This window comes from Bombus pyrosoma, linkage group LG15, assembly GCF_014825855.1.
Source record: "Bombus pyrosoma isolate SC7728 linkage group LG15, ASM1482585v1, whole genome shotgun sequence".
NCBI classification, from domain to species: Eukaryota; Metazoa; Arthropoda; class Insecta; order Hymenoptera; family Apidae; genus Bombus; species Bombus pyrosoma.
Window position 1 is genome coordinate 3,849,271 of NC_057784.1, and position 26,667 is coordinate 3,875,937.

Genomic DNA, 26,667 nt, shown 5'->3' on the forward strand with positions numbered 1-26,667 from the left:
GGAAGTTACGTTTTTATTAGGTCGTTTAATATCCTATAATCCTACGCAATTTTGCGAAGTTTTGATGAGATCGACGTATCTATTAGCATTACAATGAATTACTTTTTTCTTTTTGAAGCAAAAAGGTCTTTTTTTACACGTTTCTAATTTGTACAGTGGACTTTTCTGAAGTATCTACTGTTCCAATACGGTTTTTGTACTCCGATAGAACGATATGTAAATTACTTTGCTACATTTCTCAATAATGTTGCTTTCACGCGATATATTATTTCATATAATGTTGCTCAGTTTAATCCTTAACACGTTGACCGTTACGCGTATTTTATATACACTGCTCAAATAGAACAATTCAATATTTATATGGTACACAGGACACACCATACTGGACAAAGGACCTTGGTAAACACGGGTCGAAAACAACACCGTTTCCGAAATATAAACACTTTCTTATTTTAGCATCATGATGAACGGCAGAAAAATTACATTGCCGAAACCAGCATATTTGTCAAATAATACGACAGAAGTATGGAATTTTCGAGGGAGTTTGCGGCTTTGTAAGAAGAAGATACTAAACGTGTATGCAGATAGAAGGACACATGGGGCACTTTCTATAAGTATCGAGTAGTATCATGGTGCTAACATACAAAAATATTTATATCTGAAAAAAGCTCGAGCTTTCGACATATGTTGACTAAGGTTGTTTTACTCGGTTCAGTGTATCCTATGTGCTATATAAATATCGAGTGGATTTTCTTAACACCCTGTATATTGTGCCTTGGGAATCGCAGTAGATCCAGATACGTGTATTACAACATAAAATTTAATTCTTGCAAAATATTACATTTCAGTACTTTTTCTCAACAACATTACCTAAATCATTCTTTCGTTGCTGTAAATTTGTTAGTCAACAAAATTTATGTTATTCTAATCATACTAAAAAGAAAAATGTAGTAACGCGTATATCACAGACGATTACCATGACGATCAACGTGTTAATGGGTTGAACTCTTGCCTCCATTAGGGAAAATGTTTTCTCCGGCATGAGAACGTATCGTTTTTAAACTAATTTAAAATGACAAATTTTATATCTCGACTCCTATTACCTCGACCTCAAAAGCGCGGCCAGGTAATTCCGTAATAAATAAATAAGTGTTAATTGGAAGACACGCGAAGCACGGGAATACTTTAATTATCGCGTGGTGCGCGTGCAGAGCAACGTTGACGACGACTTTAAAAAAGGCGCGTAATCATTAAGGAGAGCTTGGCGGGAGGAAAAAAAATTTCTCGAAAGCCGGATTTAGCGACTGCATCATTTCGCGTAATGATCCGCGCAGTGAATTCGCGGAAACAAAAAGCTAGCTGCTAGTTGCAACGGACTCTTGGCCTACATGCGAAGATATAGGAAAAGTACGGTAGCCAGGGGTTGGCTCGTTTCTTTCTTGTTAAAATATCGACCAGAAACCCTGGATGACTCCATCGTGCTGCTTTCAAATCATCGCCCTATTAATATTGAAGCGCCGACGGGAACGTTCAAAAGAAAAACAAAATATTTCGTTGTCCGTTCCACCTGCTGATTCGCGTGGTGGAACCTGATGAATTTTTTCAGCGTATGCACGCGGTGAAAAATTGTAGAAATTAGTAGCGGAATCTTGATAGACTTTGGTCAAATTTGTTTCATACTAACAGCGTAAAAGTCGAACTGAAAATTTCTTAATTATTCATCTTGTGTGTTGCTCGAAAATTCATCTTACAGTGGTTCATAAAATAACAAGCATAAAAATACTCCGGCATTTGAAGAAGTGGGTTTATATTTAATAAGAACAGACGAATGTTTAATAAGAAGATATGGTTGGAGAAATTTTTATTACAAAAGTGCGCCGATCTTAATCTTCAATTTATCCGCAACTGTATGCCAAATTCGTCTTGTGTCTGAAATCGTAACGCTCATGGCCGGCAGTGTATACTTTGTAACGTAGTATTATCCTTTGAATTTTGGCCGAATTTTGAGATTTTCAAGCGCGATCAAGCCTTTAATAGCTTTTAGAAAATTGGCAAGATTCGAATGATTCTTCCGCGAAGGAGCGAGTTTCACGATCGACGAGACGAGAGAAATAGTGGATCGTTCTGCACGTTGAACCGGCGGTGATCTCTGTGCTGTAGCGCGAGACGAGAAACGACACGGATTCGTGAAAATGTCGGTGCAAATGACAATGTTCCTCCTTCGTCGCTCCATTTGCACCGGGGACAATTGTCCTCGTTCGCTATTATGGCCGTTCTTGTTGTACGATTGCACCCAGGAGATGACGTTCCGACGCGTAGATGAGCGGCATCGTTCGTAAATCGAGCCAACAAAATGACGGCGCCAAAGAGCTTTCATTTTCATTCTATGGACGGGACATTTGTTGGAATAATTTATGCGAAAGGATATCTCGCGAAGGAATAAATATTAAGTCGTTCGAGAATAATAGATAAAAACGATCAACGAGAGAAAAGACATTATTTGCAAGGCAGAGGCAGAAAGAAAATTGATCGATAACCTCGACCCAAGTTACGCGCTAGAATAGAAGCTCAATTACGAGACTCGCCGAATTTTTCTCATCTTCGTTTGATCCCCGACCCGTCGAACCGTGTGTTTGACAGGACGAACTAGGCCAGGTCGAATTCGAGATGGAAGGATCACAGAGAGGATAGGATAGGATAGACAGAGATCAGTGTCAGGTGAAATAAGTAAATTTAATTAAAGCCCGGTATGATGGATGGCTGGGAGAACGGTACGGCCGAGTGGACAAAGAGATAAGTGGATTTTATTTTCACCTCGTGAAAACGAATTTTTGAAAAGACCGTGTCGGTCCCATCGGCCAACGCCAGCAAGGGACGAGTCAAACAAACGATAAGACGGAGGCATACGAGGCCGTGTAATAATGTAAATGCACCTTGCACGCTGTATAAACGATAAGATAAAGAATCTTAACATGCAGCGACTAAGCGGGGAGGAACGATTAAGTGGCGTAGCGTTAAAAACCAGCCGGCATAATTAATTAATCGAGCAAAGTACCGAGCACAGGACTTACATAAAAAAGGCAAAAGCGAAACGACCGAGCTTTTCCAACGACTGGATGATACGCGAGTTATTACCAGCCGTGCTCCGGCCAATTATGCAGCTACTCTTCGTTAACGAAATTCCCCTCTCAACGCGGCGGAATTTTCTCCGATGAATAATCCGTGAAATAAGCTGATTTTTCATCGGCGGAATAATTAAAGAGGTAAACGACATCACGATAATAATGATAATTTCCAAATTTGGCTATCCGGCCTATCCGCAGCGAGAGGAGAATCAGGAAAGCACGGAGGTGTCAGGCGAGAGAAGAGATGGAAGGATAAAAACAGAAGGAGAGAAGGAAAAAGGAACGCGGAGAATGAACGTCGTCTCTGGCTCGGACTTCAAAGTACCTTTCCACCTCGCGGAAACCAGTGCTGCGGGAAACAGTGCAAATAGAAGGGACGAGGTAGCACGCAAAGAAAAGGGAAAATGGTAGACGGCGCCGGGACAGAAGTAGTATTAATTTCCTCGAGCCCGGAGGTCCTGGCACATCATTCTCCGGCAGACAGCAGGAAAGACGAATCCCTTTCGCTTCCCTTCAACCGAGTCCGTCTGCCTTCCCGATATTACCAACATTATACACGCCTGGAGTTCTCCTTTCGTTCAATCCAAAAGCGTATCGTTTCTACGTACCAACGATTCGTTGCGTGATATTTCGTGAAAATGTCCCCCCGATTGAGCAATTCCAGCTATTTTTTCGCCATCATCGGCTCCCAAAAGAAAGAAAACAAATCGATTCGACTGTCGTTCGTGAAAATCCTGTCACGCGAATCTCACCCTCGATGGAGACCTGTCAAGCCTCGTCTATAACGGCTCGATGCTAAGCATGACAGACGTGTGAACGAATAATAACATCGGGGCGGCGAGGTGCGGGAGGAACTTCTCTTGAAATCCGACTGGATTTTTCGAGATACGCTACCAGCCATAAGTATTTCGGTACTTGGACATTACAGTAGAATTCCATTTATTTGATCTCGTTCGGCCAACAGTTTATATAATTGGAATTCGTTCAATTTTTTCCGCTATATAGCATTTCTCGTTCGCACAATAGGAGCCCGCTTCGGATTAGCGGATTCAGTCGGCAAGGATTCGATCTAATCGGATATTACCTAAAATTTCGTTCCAATAAACGGAGTTCGGATACAGTGGCTACACAAAGTATTTGTACACCGTTGTATTTGTTATAACATTTATATACTAGTTAATTAAGTCCAAGCAGATTAAATTTCGTACTATCTACGCGACTATAAAAATTCGAAACGGGGATCTATGAAAACGAAATATAGAACCCTATGAAAAGATTTTCCGTTGAAAAATAACGACACGTTCAAATACCTTTTGCAACCACGGCGAATGCAGTTCTGTCGTGCTACAAATATGCAAAATGCACAGTGGCTCACGAAAGTGTTCGAATATTTACACAAACTTTTTACGGATATACCAAATGTGTAATACGAATATTTACTACTACTGGCAATCTGTATTGCTTGTTGTTGTTGCTTGTGATCCATAAACTTTCACTAACAATACTCGTTCAATTTCCAGCTAGAAGGATATCCAAATATTTACGAACCTATATAGCGCACGGTCGAATAAAGACGCGAATTTATTAAGAACTCACGTGGCTTCCGACGAATCGCGAGAAGCTCGTTCGTCTTGCCGGTAGGGCGCTAATAAACGATTCGCGTTAACGATTGCATCGTGACAACCGGGCATTTTTTACGCTCGTAAACACTCGGCCGTTATTTGTGCAAGAAAAGAGCATTACGGAAGACAAATTTCCCTTTGTTTGCCATTAATTTCTCCGGGGATCGGGACGAGGATGAACGAGGGAAAAGTTAAGAGTAGCCGGCTAACAGATTCGCAAACAGCTTTCATATTTTTACGTACGCCGCTGCCGCCGGACAAGCCGAGGGTATCGCGTTCCGTTGGAAAAACGAATGGCCGGATGTGTTTCCGCTGTAAACACGATTTTTCCTCGAGAATACCTCTCGTAGAGGGATTCCCCTTTCGTTGGTACTCGTCGGACGGAGTAATAGGCAAGGAACTCTCTGCGAATCCGCTTAATCTTTCGGTAAACTAATAAAACTTCGTTAAGGCTGTCGAAGCTTCACTGGTATTTCCATCACGGGCTTCGAATGAACGCGACCGATTTGTTCGTTCCTCTTCCTCCACTTCGGCTATGAAGTCGAAGGTGAATTCGATCATAAGTGCTCTCTGGAATGAAGTTCGTTTTCGTTCCACGAGGGAGCAGAGAGAAATCGAATTAATGGACGAGAATTCCGAAATTTAAGAACGCTCCCCGAAGAGGCATCTTTAACTCGATATTGCTTCGATACAACGAAGAATCTTTGTATTAGGTTGACGTTGACGAAATCATATTTTTACGATGGAAAAAAATCTCGATTGTCGTAGAACAACGACTGATGGAATAACCGATTATCGTCGCAACTCTCATTAATGGAATATTTGGATAAGTGGAAATTGAAAGAAACTCTTACATTTTTATTCGGCAGTTTTCGTTCCCGTTCGATTTTAATATCTGAGCGGCCCGGGGGCCACGTTAAAAAACATTCGGAATAACGATTAATGGAACGATCGATTAATGGAAATTTTGAAGATGAACGCTTTTGATTACGAGAAAAATTGAAAGATAAGAATAGAAATTGGAAGAAATTTGTACATTTCTATTCGCAAGTCTTTGTCCCTGTTTAATATTAATATTTGAATCGCCCGCAAGCCACGTCAAAGAACATTCGGAATAACGATTAATGGAACGATCGATTATCGGAACATCGATTAATGGAAATTTTGGAGATGAAGCCTTTTTATTACGAGGAACGTTGAAAAACAGGAATAGAAATTCCAAGAAATCTTTACGTTTTTCTTCCAAAGTTTTTGTTTCTGTTTGTTATTAATAATCGAGTCGCATAAAGAACCTCGATTGGCGGAATAACGATTAATGGAACGATCGATTATCGGAATTTGAATGAACGGAAATTTTTACCATTTCTGAAAAAATTAAATGAATTTGTACAACGATAAACGCACAACGCTATTTTGCGAAAAATAACAATACTTACTGATATTTACAGTAACTTGCTCTTACAGCATTATGATTCTCAGTCAATTTCGAAGAAACTTTCCTATCCGTTATGACGATCGATTGGACGCGTTTCTATAGCGAAATAATTTTCGCTGGGAGCCTGAGGTACCACCGCAATGGTTTATAAACTCGAAGGGAATAGCGTCACAGCTATCAGGCTGATTTACAATGTTTGCTCCCAAGGGTAAACCGTTAGTTTCTCGTCCTCTATTATCCCGCTGGTTTGTACACCGAACATAATCTAAACGGAAGGAAGAAAACTAAACGCGAACAAAACACCGACAGCTTTTTAACGCGAAGATGGGTTTAATCATCCTGGAACTATCAATTATTTAATTTAAGCAAATCAAACAGAGAAGAAAGGACGCTAAATATGGAATCACTTATTACATTATGTAAATAACGATAGCGTTATATTATATTAGGTTGTCCGAAAAGTTTCTTTCGTTTTATAAGGAAATAATAGACGCACAATGTTTCCTGTTTTATACTAGTTTATTGAATTATGCACGAACGTAATAATAGAAACAGAAGGAAATGGATCATACCTAATTCGATGAAATAATATAAAACAGAAATTGTCGTTCATCTATTATCATCTTATGAAACGAAGGAAACTTTTCAGACAACCTAATATATACGTTTTAATATCATTGTATATCCATAGTTGCGCACGAAAGTATTTGGACACTGGTAGAAACCTTTTACGAATACACGTATTATATGTTGTAGAAAACACTTTGAAATTTTATAAACATTATAATGAAATCCCGCTATCTTGATTATATTGCTAATATATTAATTAATAGGACTCTATATTCGGTATGTCTCGCGTATTTAAGATGGCTATTCAGGCTCTGCACACTAATTTTTTAGCAAGTCTATGTTTGCAACGAATATCTCGTAACTTCTACATGCGAAACTAATGAAATTTCTTAAACGTTTTCTATAATACATTTAATACGCACGTAGAATATTTCTATGACAAATATTGAAATACTTTCATGAGCCACTGTACGACGAAGAAAAAAACCAAGGACTGTTGTTGAACGTATTGTTTCTTTCGATTTGCAGGAGCCGTTGGTGGCGAAGGCGGAGACGAAGATGACAAGGAGAAGGAAGAAGAGGCCGAAAGAGAAAGGCAAGAAGCCATCAGGGAGGCTGAGGAACGAAGGAAGGAGAAGCATCGCAAAATGGAAGAAGAACGAGAGAAGATGCGACAGGAAATCAGGGACAAGGTAAGGAATAACACCGTTTCCTCTTTCCGTCTTTTGCTTTCTCCTGGCCAAGAGGGGAAGGTTGCCGCGATATAAAGCGCGTAAACGGAAAATCAGCTTTCGAAGAATTATACATCGAGTCAGCGTTAACTCTATTTCGCTTTACGAATTCAAAGGCTCTCGTTAAATGGACCAGTCTTAGAGGAGAACTACGGCTCTTGGTCTTGCCGCGCGATATAACAAACAAGAGTTTCGTAAATGTTAGTTCGTTCTTCTGCGAAACTGCCGACTGTTCGGGCAACTTCGTTCTAACGACTTTTGAAAATGTGCTCATTCGAACTTTCGCTTCGTTTCGATTATAGACCTAATCTTATTTGTTAGAGGAAATGAAATTTCTCTTTCAAAGTTCAACTTAGAATACCACTATCATGTAAATTGATTGGAAGTAAATTGCGAATGAAGTGGCAGTTAACACAGCTTTGATTCCCAACGGTTTTCATTCCACGTTACCTATGAGGTGGATATTAAACGTGTTGGTTTGTTTATTAAAGAGACGAGTGATAAAATTGTATATAGTCAATTATATTAAAATCACTTTAAGTACAAGTATAGAAGTAGTGTTAGTATGGAGATAGAGTGTATTCAACTCTCTAATTGTTCAACTATTCGACTGTATGACTGTCCTAGAGAGCGCGTTCGTCTATTTATATCGACAGGTGTTATTATGAAAAGCTCAGATGTAACTCCGGTTGACGATTACAAATAACAGCGATAATATTTTGTCCGGAGTTCGTTTACCTTTGAACGTAGCAAACGAAAACAACGTTGGTATTCCAAGGCGCAATAGTGTGAGTCCCTCCCGATTCAAATCTTCCATTGACTCATATGCCGCTTATATATTCGCGACGATTTGGAGAAATGGCAAAAATTGCACGCATTTCTTAGCAAAATTGTAAAAATACATTAGCAGCGTACGTATCCTTCATCGTACAAGGTAGCAAACTGTAAATGAACTGTTACAACGTAATTCACCCATAATTTTTGTCGATCTTGGAGATGACGTAACGAACTAAGATCTTTGAGCGAAGACGCGCTTACACGACGCGTTTGTCTGCTTGCGAATTGCAGCCGAAGAGCAACAAAAGCTACTATTCGTATCAAAGGTAATTCATGTTTCTCTGTTCTTAACAGCCTGAGAGAGAGAGAGAGAGAGAGAGAGAGAGAGAGAGAGAGAGAGAGAGAGAGCTCGTTCGTAATACGCGTACTGAATGGGGGAGTACGTAACTGAAAAGCTACATGAAAGATAAAATACTCTGGATCGAAAGTCTCGTGCTTATTTACAAATGTGCGCTGGTGTGTCCCGCATTGAAGCGTGGAAAGCCCCGAGGAACGTAAAATACACGTGTATATGCTGTATGCTATATACTGTATACTGTATACATACGGTATATACACTCGTAGTGTGTATCGAGTGCCTTGTAGGGGCCGGTGAAACGGTCGAAAATTTCAAAGGTTCTCTCGGCGCCTAGCTATCTAAAAAGATCACGTTAAAGAGCGAATGTTTTTCTAGATTATCCCTACGATACGCATCGTGGAAATAACTCGGCGAAAGATTTCGGTTTACGAACCTTCCATTAACCTCGAGCCAGTTATTTCAACGAGAGAAACCATTTCAGAGAAAGTTTGAGAAAATGACACTGCGTTTCTCCTCATATATTACCTCTCGCCTCGCAAACTGCAAATTTTCAATTACGAGTTTCATTTTCCTTCGATCTTCGCGGTGCTCTGCTCGCTGCTCACGAATCCCGCCTACCAAGGAACCGCGTGCATTCTTCGAGGACAAAGGATTCTCGCTTTTCGCCGCGAGTTGCATGGAATATCTTTAGGGCGTCTTTTCATACTTGCCGGAATAGGAACACCTGGTTTCGTTTGCCGATGGATTCGCGCCAGTTGTCTGCACGATTCCGACGTCGCTGTTCAAACCTACCGCAACTTTCATTTATCGGGATGAATCCCTGTTCCTCCTTCGACGAGTATTAGTCCCTTGCATACTTCGATTATCATTACGAGTATCGTTGATCGGTCGACGAATGCCTATAGATTTCTCGGTTATATCACGGACTTGGATAATATCATAGTCGAGCAGACATCGATAGAATTAATTCCACCTGCGGCTCTTTATGCTCGTTCACCAGGAAATCTAATATTTTATTATCACCTCCGATCTCCTTCCTCGAAAGTTCTCGCGTTACATCGACGCTACCAATCGAACCTCGAAAGATTATCGCGTAACCGTAATGTCCTCCGTCAGCTGCGGCAAATCTCACCACCCTTGCTTTCCTCCCATCTCCGTTTTAACACGTTCCTCTCCAACAGGGTGAAAAATGAGCTCTCCGTCTAGCGTTGCTCGCGCCGAGTTTATTATTGCCGACGAGGATCGATTTTTTCCCCTCGAGTTTTAAGCAACCTCGTAAAGATACGTTTGAAGACCATTCGTTAACGGCGCGTATCTAGTTCCATGCAGCGACCCTGCATTTTAACACTAACATTTGCCCGGTCAAACGACTGGTTTCAACATTTCATTTAATATTGTACATTCGTTGTTACTTCCTTTGCTCATCTAACTTTATGTAAATTCTTATATCAACGAAACCTGGGAAATTGATCGATCAGATAATGTAAGGATTTGCACGAAGTTGGATGAACGAAAGAAACAGCAACGAATGTACAATATCAAGTTAAACGTTGAAATTAATTTCGCTCGTGATCTTCAACGTGCTATCGTTGCTAAAGTTACGAGCTCGATAATTTTCCGTCATTTTTTAAGGAACATGCGAGGAATCAAATTTTCTCACGCGATATTGCCAGCGTTTTCTGGACGATTTTAACATTTATCGCGGAGCTATTAGTTAAAAAAATCCAGCATCGCAAAAGTCCGAGCAACACCGGCCACACGCAACTATTTTCTCATTAAATTCATAAAAGTTGGCACTCTAGTTGCGTGTCGTAATCGCGTTATACGCCAACTATACACGAAACCATACTGTCGCGTTGATCGACGAATTTAATGACCGTTCAGGAACGCGTATGCTAATAAGCGGACGCAGCCAGCAACGAAATTGAAACCGCAGTTTGATAAGGGAAAGGCTTCCAAGAATCGCGGCCAATTTATACCGCTGCTCGCTCGATTAGTCATAATGCGCGAGCTAACGCTTCTAAATTGAACGCTGGACAAAGCTCGGCTACTTGGCATACCTTGCTAATTTCCCGTGTCAATACGAAATAGAGCAATTATCTAACGAAGCTGATTTCATAATTCGAGCAGATCAGAACGGTCGCGCTCGTATTTTGTCTGCTGCAATCACGCTAATTAGTCGTGACTGTTCGATGATACGTAACCGTTTGATCAACGGGAACCATTGTTCCTGGTTGTCCGTGGTTTCGTAATCGTCCGCCGATAATGACACTAACGAATAATCCTCGACACACGATTATTTTCACGCCACGGTTCTGCAAACTTTTCCAAGTGCCCGGGACAATTTCGATCGGCGAACAATGCGCGATAATGGCGGCCCATTCCGCGCACCAGTGTCGCCAGCGCGAAAAACAGCGTTCATTTAACCGTTCGACCACGGCGTCACCCCGTTATCTCCAAAGCCGTTTCGCGATTAATGCGTTTATTTTACTAAATGCCACGCGAAGCGTTTTTCGCTCCCGTAAAAAATACAGATATTTGCAATCGACTGAAAATACTATGAAAGGCCGGATGAACATTGTCGAGGGTTTCATAATGCTCGTACAGCGAAATATTTAGCGAGTAAATTAAAAATTTACCCCGGCACCGCTCGTAAATATTCGGACAATTTGCTCGATTTGTAGCAACAATACGTGAATTTCGCCAGAATAATTACAAATTGGAGATTTACGACCAACTGATAATTAGAAACAGCATTTACTGCTTTTTCGTAAAATTAACAAGACATAATAATAAACTGTCTATTTAGAAACATAGTAATGATATATATATATATATATATATATATATATATATATATATACATACATTTTACCATTTATATTGCTACGTACTGCGGCTGACGAAGATGTTGCAACGTTTATCACAGAATTTCTTTGTTAATTTACTACGAATTATACGAAACTTTTTCAAATTTCGTTAGCACTGTGATGCTACACGACTATCCTGATTATGATAGCCAAATTTGAAACCAATCTGAAAATATATGTAGAAATTGCACGATATTTATGACAGACGGCACGCCGGGAAAGAAATCGTTATACAGCGTGAACAGTAGTCTTAATTATCGTGGCTTGTTAACATAACGAATAACCGACTGTTCAAATACTCCAGTGATCTTCGCCAAGTATATTCCCCCAACAAACATCTTGTAACTTTTGCATACGTATTCAGATCGCTTTTCCAACTTGACCAAAATAATCACGATGGTCATGGTATTTAAACATCGCTGATTTTCTTAACATCTGGTACCTGAAGTTGGTGGTATGGCGAGCAAATAACACGGCAGAAAGTGGCGGATAATTTATTAATTTCCAGGGGAGAAAATTCGAGCAAGCATTTCGCGATTACTATGTAAATAAGGTAAAATAGACGGGACTGAAAAGAGAGGTATAATTATTCGTCCGACAAGAAGACGTTAATCCAGCAAACGTCACCGAAAAGATAAATCGTCCGAGATGGCTGAGTTTCATGGCGGACGCTTACTCGTTTGCACGTATGCAAGCCGTCTAACAAGAACGGTCCCCGACTTAAAATGCAAATTTGATTACGAAGCGGCACTGCGAATACGGCGAACGGTCCGTCACGTTCGCAGCCTGTTCTTCCACACCTAAATATGGCCACGCGTAAGTGCACGTACGCGTACATCTCGAACACGCCGGGTTTCTCCAACACGAAAGTCACGCCGAGTTTCTCCAACGCGAAAGTCGCGCCGGTTGTTTATCACGAACCCGTATAAATCGAGCCAAGTGCAAGATAATTTCCGCTCGTGTTGCACGGAATTTCAGAGAATTGCGGAAACCGAAACGCGAATTCTCCGGCAGAAAAAGAAATAACATTAATCAGAGATATGGTAATTTTGAATAATAATTACGTGGAAAAGGGCACAGTTCGTCCTTAACATTCTGATCCAACGTTCCGAGTAATTTCATTTAACGTAGAGCGGCGTATCATCGTATTTATCGTAGCATTTATATATAATAACAATTAACCAGATCTCGCGTTATTTAGTAGTCTTTTTTTATGACTATAAGAGTTTAATATCACGAGGATGAAACATGCAACTTGATAAAAACTGCTTTTTCTAGCCGCATATAACCGCAGAGCAACTTTACTTCCCGAGATATACACAAAATTATGTTTACCTCTGTATGCTGTGCTTTTTACAAATAGATTTCAATTAGACCTTAGGACTGATGTAGTTTGCGCGTCAAAACATTGTTCAGGTGGAACAGAGGACGCCTTTAACCTTACCAAAGAACGATGAATTTATATCTTCCATAGCTTTCCTCATACTTTTCTTCGTGTAAGAAAATTAAAGGAATATTCCGGTTATCCAGGATGGTCAGCAGGTAGTGAGATTTGAATATCCTTATTGCGAACGCTTCAAGTCGTAGGAGGATTTTAAATTTCGAGAAGTTTCGTGGTCTCGAGGTTTGGCGAGCCCCGTTCCTAGAAATGATTTGCCTAAAACGTTCGTTAGAAATTCCTTTAACCGCGAAGGAGGAACAGTCTTAAAGAAAGACATCGGTATTTTTAGCGGATATTTTAGTTACCGCGGGAAAAACTCTCTTTGAAGTGTCCATAAACTCTTGGCGTATTCAGTGACGAATGTTCCGACAACTTTTCGTGGTCGGGGCCCCGGTTGGCCAGACTTTGTGAAACATTCACGAGCGCGCGCCGCTGAAACGGAATTGTTTATCGTGAAACGTGTAGCAAAGCTGGCCGGTCATTGTTTACGAGTTCCGTTCCATCAAAGCAAACTCAATCCTTTCTTGTTTTTTGCGGGATGGAAAGTGAGCAAAGCTTTATGCAAAGAAGGAATAAATTTCGAGATTCTCATAAAACTTCATTGAGAGTTGTTTCTATACGGAGCGTGCAGAATAAGAGGAACAAAATTTCTGACGTTACTGAAAGATTGTGAAAGAGTGCGCAGAGAGAGAGAGAAAGAGAGAGAGAGAGAGAGAGGAAAAACGAGAGAACTATCGAAGAGAAAGATAATTTCTCAGCGTTTTTGACATTCGCCGGAAACCATCAGCACAATGCACCCAGTGTTCGGAAAGTTTTCCAACACGGCCGATTTACCGCGAAACAAACGACGAAATGAAAAAAAAAGAAGAGTTGAACAAAGAGCGAAGAGATAGAAAGGACAAACAGATGTCACGCGAAATCGTACTATTGTCAATCCTGATGTATTGTCCTGTCAGGATGTAGTCAGCGGTGCTGACATGACCCAGATGGAATCGAGGGCTCTCACAGAATAATCGAGAAAAATACGTCCCGGTATGCATTGTACGCATTAAATGAATAACTCTCGAATCATCGGCGTGACGTCGCGCAATTAAATCTTGTCGCGTTTGTTCGTCGAGTGCTTGTAAAATTATTGTCGATAAACGCGTGTACGAAGATAGGACCACTTTGAAAATGACCGTTCGATCCGATACCCGATTGTCCTTAAACAATTGAAAGTTAATAGGGCATTGCTTTTGACGTAAAAAATGTCCAACCAATCTGTATGGAAGACAACGAGTTCGAAATATTGGCCACTCTGGCGAAACGCTGCAATGTCTATGACAACAAAGATTTCAATACCCTCTCGACGATTTGGAAAATTAACGAGGGCTACTTATTATCGAATACCGAAACAATAGAAGATTAAAGATACACTTAAAGGGACACACGGTAGAAGAGCGGTACATTTTCATTATTACGTGAAAAAATGATCAGACATTTAAACGAGCGTTTATAACGAGATATCTGGTACGGAGACATCTTCATTTTTCTCCAACAAAACAATTTGCTGGCGACAGATCGAATAACCTTGAAACCCTAAAAAACGTAACAAGTTCTCTTTCTAATAATGTGCATAGATTGATATCGAATTCTTATAGAAATTCATATTTCCATAAGTCTGAGTCTAAAAAAGCTACAACCTCGATAAAGGTTTGTTCCATTTTCTTGACACTATTTAAATTTTGCATAAATACCTAAAGTAGCCTGGTCTAGATATAACAATACGATATAATCGCTCTTAAGGTTCCTTGTCCTCGTTCGAACGCGTGCGTTCACGGAATATGCTACGAACGCACGCGTTCGAACCAGGACCAAATGCACGAAATCGTCGATTTCGATGTTCGTGGAAATTCAACGGGAAAATACGAGTTAGGAAAATTGAGACCGTTTTGCGTCGGCATGTAGGAAGCATCGTGTCATTCCTGAAATATCAGTCCCTCGTTAAACGGAACCGAAGCTCATCCGGCTATCTCGTTACCGGGGGTTCCGCTCTCCCACTGCTTTCCAACGCACTTTCATACGCTCTTCAGCCTAGCTGTTTAGCCGGTATAAATTTAAATTTCGCCGGGACTTTGCAACCTCCATGACAAATAATCCGAATCGCGTTTTATCAAAAGCCTCTGTGACGAGAAATAAAAAGTTGGGAACGTTATCCCTGGTCTTAGCTTGGCTGCGAGCGGTTCTGTATCGGCGTCGAGGATCGTTCAGTCAGAATTAATAAAGATTGATACTTCATTAGCCGAGACATCGAAATCCTCCGTGGAAGTCTTTTCGCGATATTTTCCCGAAGGATCCCTTATCCACCTTTTCCAGCAACAATGAACGGAAAACTCGAGATATAATAACACTGGTGATCCCCTTGAGAATAAAGATGTATTCTTAAGCGGACGCTATTCCGCAAGAAGATTTCCTTCGGTAATCGCGCCGGCACGACGGGGTCAAAGAAAATCCGATTACGGGCCTCGGCTAATGATCATCAAGAAGAGATTTCGTTATATGGCCCTTAAGAAATTCCGCTTAGGAATCGGCTCCTCCAGCTTCTGGAATATCCTACACAGTATAATTAAAAATACCACAACGTCTTTCCGTTTCAACTGTTGGACACTTAATGACTCCAATGCGATTCAGGTTTAATAGCGAGTGAAAGAAGATAGCGAGCAGAAAGAAACGGTGAAATAACAAGTCAAACTTGCGTTAAAGAAGATAATGTATTTTCAATTTACTCGCGTGCACTGGAAGAAATAAAATCGTAAAGAAAAGCCATAAATCTAAGGAAATGTACGAGATACGAGTAGGTCGCGAGCGCAACTGCCAGCAAATCGAATATTAGAATCTACGATAATGATTTAAAAATGCAAAAATGGAGACACGGTCTAGTTTCTATCGCAAAAGTCTATATACATTTATTGAATCTTGTGCATTCGATATATTAAAAGAAATTAGTAAATATGCGCTTTCTTTTAGAATCGTTTAAATTTCTAGATCGACAAAGTAACTTTAAATTTACTCGCAACATTTTTCTTACAAGTATTAACAAATGATAAACGTTTAATTGGAAAAGTCCGAAGAAGGGACAAAGTTACACGTGTGGTTACGATGTCTTTTTATTTTATCGCTACCATGTCTAGTTGTTTGTTTTATATCATATAAATACAAAAGGTATATGCAAATTTCTGTAACATTGTATTTCGTATTTTATTTTTTCGTTTCTCCTGTTAATAAAAGCGTAGGTAATAAATTACGTTGGTTGTCCAAATACGCGTTCGAATCCGATGGGTAAACAAAATTTAACGTGAGAAAATTGCTGAACCTATCGGGTCTTTGCTGTAATATCATAAATTTAAGAAGCGTACGAAAACGCGTAATGAGAGTAAAAAAGAAAAAAACAAGAAAATATCTCACGATCATGTAACAGGAAGAAAAAAGAGATTTGAAATCTGAAGACGCAGTGGAGCATGGAATTTAAAAGTGGAATTTAAAACTTTATTCAAGTCTGTCGTTGCGGAAATTCCAAGTTATGAAAAGAACATTTCCTTTTCTTCCTTTTTAAAACTTTCCTCTCAATTAGGAACGGGCTTTTTAAGACATGAAAATAAATATTTTTTCTATACCTCGGAACGTTATTTGCTAATACATAGAATGTAAATCTCATTTATGCAGGTTTGCAAAACGAACTGTTTTTCCGCGATTCGAAGAAGGTCGTCTCGTTTTACGTCTCTCTTCTGTGTCTCTCAATTACCTCGAACAATTAATTAAAAATCCTCGAGACAGTGGCGACAGACCAACATCCGTTCGTCTCGATGGCTCGATGAAACAATGGAAGCGTCTTACGCAACTGAAGTAATGACATTCGATATGGTGGCGCTACTCTGATGGACTTTTTCTAATTAAAAATTTCCCTCGTGTCTTTGCTGATGTTTATTATTGAACGAGTAATATACAACAAATATTAAATTAACCATTCTTGTATAATTTATATTTCCTTTGTTCCAATCGTTCTTTCTCACTCGCATTGATTAACGCTGCAATAATTAATTATTATCGTACGTTTAAATATATTTGAGAAACTTCTCAATCATCATATAAATTCAGTAAAATCATTATATAAATTTGAGAAACTTCTAGGGAAAAGCACTGATAAATAATACTGGAAGTTTTATTTCTAGCTTTGGAAAAATTATATTAAACCATCAATGATCATTCAGAACCGAGTATCGTTGTATTTGCATATTAGTATGGAAAATTCAGAAGAATGCTGTTTAATTTCTAGGAAAGGCAATTTGCTGCGTTTTATAACAATGACGCAAGCAAAATTATAAAATAATTTCAGTATTCAAAGGTAGTTGCTGATGCCCATAAATTGCATCGCTATTATACAAACAATGTAGATATCCAGTCCAATTTGCTGCATTTGCATGTCAATGATGAAATAATACTATGCAACATACGTGTGTGTGCCCGTATAAATTCTCATTGACATTCAATATTTCATAGCTAATGTTTATTCTCACTATTCCGTATAACTAATTTATTTCTACATCTCCATTACTAAGTTCAAGCATTACAAAAACAAGATAAATCGAAACAGATCGGCTTATTAAAAGCTGAAATTATTATATCGTTTGAAACTTTGAAATATAAACAATCTATATACCCCATGCAATAATAAAAATCTCGCCAGTTACAAATAATACAATTAACTTGTTTCTTACCTATACTTTTCTCTCTTTGTCACTGATAAATCTGTGCTATAAAATTTGTCTCTTGATTTCGTGCATTCCATAAATAATTTCGAGAGCCAGATTCGAATTTCATCGACAGGATACACTCTATTAAATTTTCCGAATCATTCGTTTAGACCACATTCATTTTCGTCTCATCGGGGTTTAAATCAAAAGATGATAAGAATCCATATATAATTCTCAATTACTTTCTCGAAACTCTTGCAGACAATTATTACAAATTTTCTACCTATTCCGAATCATCGTCTTAAATGAATATATAATTTTCACTCCTCGTAATCCAAATCCAATTATCACGTTTTTCACAAGATCGGCAGATGTCCTGATATCTATGAACGAAGATATACGCGTCGTTTTATGCGATACAAATCGATAAAAAATAGACAACCTTTTGGCCGAAATCATTTTTAAACGTCGTGGGTATATAGACCGAGATGGTGCGCAAGGGATGTTTCGGAAATGAAGCATCTCAACTTTGTCGAGGGTCTGACCGGACGAACATAAATTCAGCAAAAAAACGGACAGCGTGAAATAGGAATATCCATATGGAACGAGTATTCTAATATGATACGTTAGGATTTATCGTCGTGGCGACCTGCCAGTATATCACCATTTTTGGCAGTATTATCGTGGAAAAATGCTACTGTCGTTCCTCTGTTAAGCGATCGATAGGTTTTGATAGCGGAATATGGTCGGCGAATGGAAATCGAGGTTTCGACCAACCATCCATCTTTGATTCTCGTTAATGTACCTTGCGATTTTCCAAACTTCTATTAGAACGACCCAAACGAAACAAAAGTTCGCATTCTTCCCTTTCTTTTTTTTTTTCTCTTTTCTTTTCTCGATAACGCTCTAACGTCGTTCGCTTTTCGACTCGAAGAGAAAATGTTGCCGCGCCATCTCCGGCACTTTGTTCCATCGGCGGCGGGTTTCCTGCTCTTTCCGAGAAATTGTCGAAGGAACGACATTATTGCACGTTGTCGTGACCAATCCCCATCGACGTCGTCGTTCCACCGCCGCTGTATTTTATTATGTACTTTATCGAATCTCTCGTAGCAGATGTATCTTGGAGGGACCGATGTTCCACCCAACGGCTCACTTCGTCCACACGACACGTTCAATTGCCTGTTTAACGTACGTTCTTCCTATTCTATTACCGTTTCCCTTCGTAGCTTGCGTCAGTAACAATTAGCGAAGAAAAAGGATAAAAGTAATTTAATCGACCGTCTTTAGCTAACTGTATTATTTTCTTTTATATTTATACGTTTATCGAGCTTGGCCGATGGCTCGTTAACATCGTATAATAGAATAACTAGAAGCAGGAGATCGATTCATCTTTATTCAAATTTAATAACTCGTAAACGAAAGGGATCTTTGGTCTGGTGATTCGTAATTTATTTGTTTCGTATGCGAAAATTTTTAAAAAGTTGATTCAAATCTTTTGCTCACGTTGAAATCTTGTAAACTAATCTCGGCTGTTGCTCGTTTAAGATTTATAATAAATCCAGTGTTACGTATGCATGTCGATATTCTTCAAAGATATAGCGTTCCTCTTCTTAATAAATTTCAATATGAAATTGCAAAAATCGTAACTATCTCTTTTCTCGTTTCTGAAGAAACCGCTGTTTATGTTTGCTCGATTTCTTAAAAGAGAAATATACAATCGAAACTACGCCATATTCAGACGTAGTTCGCCGATGTAAATGACTTCGCTCTTAAAAAATGAAATTTATCTTTCTACTGTGCGAGCCTTGCGTCAACGTCGTACAAGTTTATTAGGATTTAGATTAGAGAAATTAGGCTAAGAACAAGACCAACCGAATATAGTAACAGATTTCGTAATTCGTGTCACGAACGATGTTGTTACGTTGGTTAAAGTCTGACCAAGAATAGAACGATTCTGAATCGCGAGCCAAGGAGATACGAGCCTTTTTTACGTTTCGATAGGACCGTAATCGGTGAAACTACTTTAATGTTCATAACACGCGAGCACGCGATTCCCGTGCAGTCACGAGCAAAGCGCGCCATTGTATTTGAAATTGTTCGTCGCAATTGCAGAAATCGCGAAACTCGCTTTTACCTTATTTTACTTTCTTTTATTTTATTCCATTCTACTTCGTTGTAAATTTTAAACATTGGACAAATTTCATCACCATGTATTACCATTCAAAGTCACAAATAATAATAACGACGAATACCGGCGTGCTCAAAAATCTTGCCCCTATTTTAAAACTTATCAAACTTATAAAGTATCCGATGTCGATAAGCACGTAACACCTTTACCTTCCACGTGATACCGATCGGTAGACACCGATCAATCAATTGACAAATATTCTTCAAAAATGTAACCAGTGTATTATCGGCAAAGTCGAACGAATATCTGAATCTCTGTCGTCGTATCATTTTCATATTTGATGTACCATTTCGGTATTTACATAAATTGATTACGCGAAAATATTTCTGAATACAAAAATTCCTGCCTAATCGTGCAGATCAGCTACGTTCGTGATATTCGTGTCGGCGTTCCGATAATCGTGCTTCTACTGTATTTCGATTCGTGCTTTCCATGAATATTCAAAAATTCAACTAGCGATAGCGGCGCGACTTTGAGAATATAAATCGATGATTAATCGTAAGACTTGTAACGAAAAACAAACGCGTCCGATAATGCGGGTCGCGTGCCAGGCGAGTATAAAAAATGGGTTACAAGCTCGGGCAGCTGAAGCCGAAGCTACGATGAAATAAACGAGCTGAATTATGGATGCATAAATATATCCAACAGGTGCAGAGGAACAATGTTATCTATGTAGATTCGCGGCAGGTAGCTCGCGCCTTTTGCCTTCTAAATTTCGCTGAATTTCATAACAGCGAAAGTATTGCTATATATGTACAGCATATCATGATCGCGATGTATCGCCAACGAATTTACGATATCGTAACTGGCGGCTAATAGCAATCGCAATACGATCGGGGTGAAATGTAGTCGCAGAGACCTTGGGCAGAGAATAGTTGGCTAATCCTGTTGTGTTAAAGAAACGTAGACACATTAACAGATCAAAGACAAAGATAATCGCTAGAGGAAGATGCTAACGAACTTAATGAATACCAATGAGGATCTTGGTTAACGCGTTTCCTGTCCTATTTGCTGTTCCTTCTTTGTTGTTCCTCTGGTAATATTGGATTTATGCAAAAGGTTCCATTCGTTTCTTTTTCCTTCTACGAGAATGCAATTTATTTCTTTATTGAAATATTTTCCCTTGCGTTCATTTCGCTGTTTCTTTGATAATTCGCCGATTTAATCGCCAAAAACTGAAAACTTAGTTTTCAAGTAATTAGTCGCGTAATTTCTATTGCGTCCGTTATTGAACTAAATAATTGTAATTGCATTCCCAATACCTCGAACCTATCGTCTTCTATCTGCAGAGGAGAATTTTTCTTCTCGTTAAAGTTTATAGTTGTATATTTTAGTAACATTTCTTAGTACAGTTATTATTAAGCTTTCTCGAATTTGTTTTGGAACACACGTACGAGAAAATGACAGTAGCAAAGATACACAGATCAATACCTAAACGCAAAATAAAACACACATACATTCCGATGCGTATAATTTCAATCTCTGCGAATTTAATATAGAAAAATATCGAATTTCATTAAAAATATTACACGAAACATTTCTCGGCTATTTCCAGCGATGAGAAACGATAGCGCGCGTACGCTACGAGTAACAAAAATTATACGCAGCTCTGAAATTGTTCATATTCGCATGCAATAAATCGAAATTGCAAGACGACGGGCATTATTCGAAATTTTTTACCGCTGTCTCGACAATGGTCTCTATGAAATTCAAACAGGCTGCCCGGACGCGAAAGAAATAATACGCCGGGATATCGTCACGTAGCCCGTCAACGTTCTCGATATCCAAAAGCCGGTTGTCTTTCTCAGCGGTGATCCACGAATCAGGGAATATGAGTACAGGTCTGAAACGGACCGAGGATGGAAAGAACGGACGAGGAAAGTGTAAAATGGGGAGAAGAGAAACAGACAGCTTTCCAATTTCGCAAATTCATGACCCACGGAAACTTCGCCGGTGTCTCTTCGCCAGACTGACTGGTGTCAATAAAATCGCATGGAAATACTGAGAAACGGGTGCAGAAGGGGCAGGGACGGGTGAAAGGAGGTGGCTACGTATCAAATTGACGGAAAGTCAAAGTTTTAAATCAGCCACCAGACGCGCCCTCTCCTACATTCTCGTTATTCGCTCTTTCCCATTTACTCTCCTCCGATAGTTGCACGCGCTCCTCAACATCTCAATTTTCATTGATTACAAAATTTAAGGAGTAAAACCGTTCGACAGATTTGAATCGGTCGTACGACTGTTCATAACATTGACGTTGGGAAAACAAGCTTATATTCGATGTGCTAGTATCGTAAACTTGGATGACTTACAACATCGTAGTTTGGAAAACAAGTTTGTATCGAATATGTAATCTGGTATCGTAAAGTTAGGATAGATGTAAGACCAAGGGCAAATTTCTTGGCTGAGAGGTTGACATAAAGAATATTCAATCGGCCAGGAAAATAAACGGACAGGCAATGGAAACAGATATCAACGAAGTTTCGCTAGATACGACATTGCCTATACAGAAATATAAATATCATCAATCAATCACTAAATATCATTCACTAAATAATCCATTGCGAGTGTGTGTAAACAGCATCGCTAAAAAATCTTGTTATATTCGTTTCAAAATTGGACAGGTGTAAGTGGCAGTAAAACGATATGATGGAGTTCCGTTTAACTTGGTATTTTATATAACCAAAAAAAAGTAGTTGACGTATAAAATGTTAACGCGAGTAATGCGAGGTAATATAAAGTTCATAATATACGTCAAATACCGAAGTTTTATTAAAGATAGAAAGTTGTCAAATCTTTGTGACTATATGTACAGGTGAGTATATATGTATAACACTATTACCAGTTTAATTAAACTTCTTCGATACCCACTTCCACTACTTATGCGCTTATTTTTGTCACCGACAGCATCCACCTATATATCTATCAATCTGTATGCAACGTGTATGCAACGTCTTGCTCTCGAGATGTTCCAAATGAGATCTGTTCGCCTAACATACGTATCCCACTACGTGTTGTTCGTAATAGGTGTGACACGACGCATCGATCACCACTGTCGTTAGATTCTAAGCTGAGTTACGCTTAAATATCGTTCTGAACAGCAGCTCGATCAGGCAAGACACGAACTACGTGCCAAGCTAATTAGCTTTCGACGCGATAATTAAAATCCGGCGTCTGATCGATATCGTGTTTATAGCACGAATACCCTGGCGGGCGTCAAAGGTGACGCTGACGAAGAAGAACGAGAGGAACGGGTAGAAAAAAAAAGAAGAAGAGGGGAGAAAAAGAGCCGCGAAAGTAGAGAACCGAAGAACAAGACGGCTGACAACGTAAGAACAACGAGCTGCAACCCGGACGTGGTCGACGTGGGAGAAAGGAAGAAGAACGGCAGACGACGACGACAGGAGAAGCGAAGAGAGAAGATTGAACTTAACTGGGGTCAAATTGACTCTAGTAGGGAGTCCCTGCATTCAATATGGCGACTTCCTAATAGAGTCAGGCTGACTCCTTTTAAGACGTTCAACGGACCATCGTGAAAGTACTTAAGGATGCGCACGTCGAAACAAGTTAAGGCTACTTGTACCACAAAGTGTCGATTATAATGCGATAAAAGCATCGACGACAGAATCGGTATCGGTGCGTTATTCCTAGAGAGTGTGTCAGCGTTACGCGAATGGAAAATGTACACTGCTGTCCGTAAGTATTAGGACACTCGCTGTTTTCATGCGAAATGTGGCAATTGATCTAAATTATCGAGGAGACGATTGATCGACGAATATTCCGTGGAAGATCGCGATTCGATGTAACGAAATTTGTGCAAACTGTATATTTGCAGAAGTTACAGAAATATAGCAAATTACTGTAATAATACTATATTGGTCTCTATAGTCTTTCAGCCTAAATTCTGTCGAAAAAAATGTCAGATGGACCAGAGATGAAAACTTGAAGAATTCTGCAGAAAATCTGAATCTTTTGTAGCATATATGATACGAAATATCAATAAATACAAGACAGATACTCTAATCTTATTGTATGGCATTGATGAGATTACTATTATAATATTATAATATAAATGGTTTCTTCATAGTCTACCGTCCTATAAAGTGTGCTAATATTTATAAAAGGAGAAGTAAACGATACGCAGCTTTTAAATATACACGAGAGTGATTTGTACATTTATCGTACTGTTAGCTATTTAACAACGATATATCATACTACGACGTTACGTACTGATAATTTCGCGAACAAAGTGAAACGAGCATTCATAACATCTTTTCGCGATTTTGCATGCAATGAACGTATCAGGCAATAAATTCTCGCTTTGTAGAAAGAGCACCGTGAAATTACAGATTTTAATGTAGCCACAGTTGCAGTCACGTACGCCCAATTAGAAAATTAATTTACGTAATTGGTACATCAAATTTAATTAAACTCCTGTAATTACAACGTACTGATTAATAAAATATCATAAACGATGCGTATCGGTGGCACTTTCGAAATTGTTTATCGGCCGCAACAGATAAAAATTAAACAGTAAAATTCCCTTTCTCTCGAAATGAAACGAATGGTGACACAGCAATGATAGCGTGATATATCCGCGTGTAAACTGCGAATGCTTACGCATTTATGGAAAACCTCAAGGTAAAATAAAAATGCACAGAATGCGACTAACATGTAAAAATTGTATAGAATATAAAATCTCTTTCCAAACCGAAGAAAACAAAAATTCTGCTTCTTTTTGAGAACCAAACAAAATGCTAGATAGAAAATTTTACGCGATAAGAGCACAGTACTCTCGTTATAGTATTCGACGAGTGAAACAAATCTCTGCTCAGATCCCATTGCTTTAGACGCGTTCGTAAGAATATCAGTTTGCATAAACATCCGCGGTCTACTTATTGGTCATCCTATTTTCCCCTTCTTTTTACTTTTTCAATTTTCACGGGAACGGCGACAGGAACAACGCGACAGAAATATTCGCTGATCGTGAAAAATAGTCATGATTCGGCAGAAATTGAAAATTGAACACGCACCGGCGATTCGCCATTTACAAAGGTTGATGAGAATATCGCGATGTCATTGCGCGCCAAATTCCTTTAGAAATGAAATCACGGCGCGAGTGACACGCTTGTACAAAGAAATCGTAATTTCCAGCGATGTAATTAATGGAAACAGTTCTCGTTCAACGAAAAATCGATCTTTCGCCTCTGTCGTGCTCGAAATACACATGGAAACGTGGGTCGACTGTTAGCCTCCCCCCGGGATTCAACAACGAACAATTTACAAATAGTTGCGTTTGCTTCGTAACCAGCGATGCTTGTACCGCGCTCGCACCGTCACGTGACAATTAGGCTGATTGTGAGAGACAGAAACTGCGCGAATACTAATGCTGTAACAAGATAGCTAGACAACATTGCGAACTAGGGATTTGATAACGTTCGCAAAGTTTCCGCTGTTACGAACACGTGTTACCATCGAACGATGTTGAGATACCATAAATATAACTGGTTTCGTGAAAATCGATTATATACTTTACGTAAAACCAAGCTTCCTCGCGTTCTTCATAGTCATCGTCTTATTAAACAAATACTGATTCGTCACTGGTAGATATCGACGTTTATACCATTAGATGCTTCGTTATATTTATTACCCGTAAATTTTCAACAAATTGCTATGAATCTCCTATTTAATTCGTTCAACTAATTACCAGATTAATTACCACGTTCTGCATTAGCAGATGTCGTAATACTTATCAACGAGCGTGTATGTCGTTATATTGATGGATATTCAATCGTTTTCCTAATAATCTTGGATAATTATCACATATTCTGTGTACACCTTTATACGTACACACACACATACGATACACGTAACAACGGATCTGGCAATGTGCTGAACTTAGCATTTGTGCGCACTTCAAATTTCTAACCCCGTATCATTGAGCCAGTACGTCATATTACAACCAAAACATACCATTAGACATACGGCGTAACGCTTGTTGAACTAGTTTTTAACAAGGAAACTGGTTACTAAAAATGTGCTGGGTAAAAATGTCGCAATGCGACGTGGCTTGCAGATGCGTCTACGACACACATACAGATGCAGCCATCCAACACGAGCGTACAAATCACAGAACGTAGCATCCGTGGCGAAAGAACGTTTGAAGACTTCCGGCCGTGATACGCGCGAGTGCGTCGCAATTATGCAGAGTGTTACGAGTCCCTGGGATTGCTCAACTTTTAGGATTAAAAAAAACCAGAGGGTCGAGAGGGAGGGGCCGATAATTAAAAGGCGTTCCTTGACGCAAACGTAACGTCACAAATTTGAAATTCCACGTGAGACGCGCTCGTAAACGTTGTATCGCGGAGGCGCGCGGTGCGTGTCGAGAAGCATTAATTAACGTCAGGATCGGTGCATCACATTTGACATCGTTGGGAGACTGGACCGCCGTTTATATACGCGCTATCTGTCTCCTTCGCGCGGCTTCACGGTGCCTGGGACACGCCACTGTACACCCATTACGAACGACCGCGCTGCTAATGGAACGGAACAGCGGAAAAACAAAGAGAGACAGATTTATCGGCAATACCCGTTAGCCCAGAGCAAACCGAATTTCTACTACGCTAATTAAATAAACCCAATCAACTTTTCCTATTTCTAAATATACTCGTCCCTCCGCCCTCGTGGTACAGTCAAACTACCACTGTCAGACTACTACAACTTTTGTTCGAAAATGTCGCGAAAATCTTTCTGTAAATCGGCCTATAAACTTTCGTTGCTCGTGTTTAGGTGCGTTATGTTAGTTCTGTGACTCGAGTTC

The 26,667-nt window shown here is 39.6% G+C and overlaps 1 protein-coding gene across 4 annotated transcripts in view; it reads left to right on the forward strand.

Annotated features, from left to right (window-relative positions):
- The window catches only part of LOC122575742 (complexin), a 322,428-nt gene that overhangs the window by 281,277 nt on the left and 14,484 nt on the right, over positions 1-26,667 (forward strand). For all 4 annotated transcript variants that reach the window (XM_043745112.1, XM_043745113.1, XM_043745114.1 and 1 more), the window contains one exon: positions 7,281-7,444. In XM_043745112.1, coding sequence (XP_043601047.1) covers positions 7,281-7,444 — 164 coding nt within the window. The remainder of the gene's footprint in view (positions 1-7,280; positions 7,445-26,667) is intronic.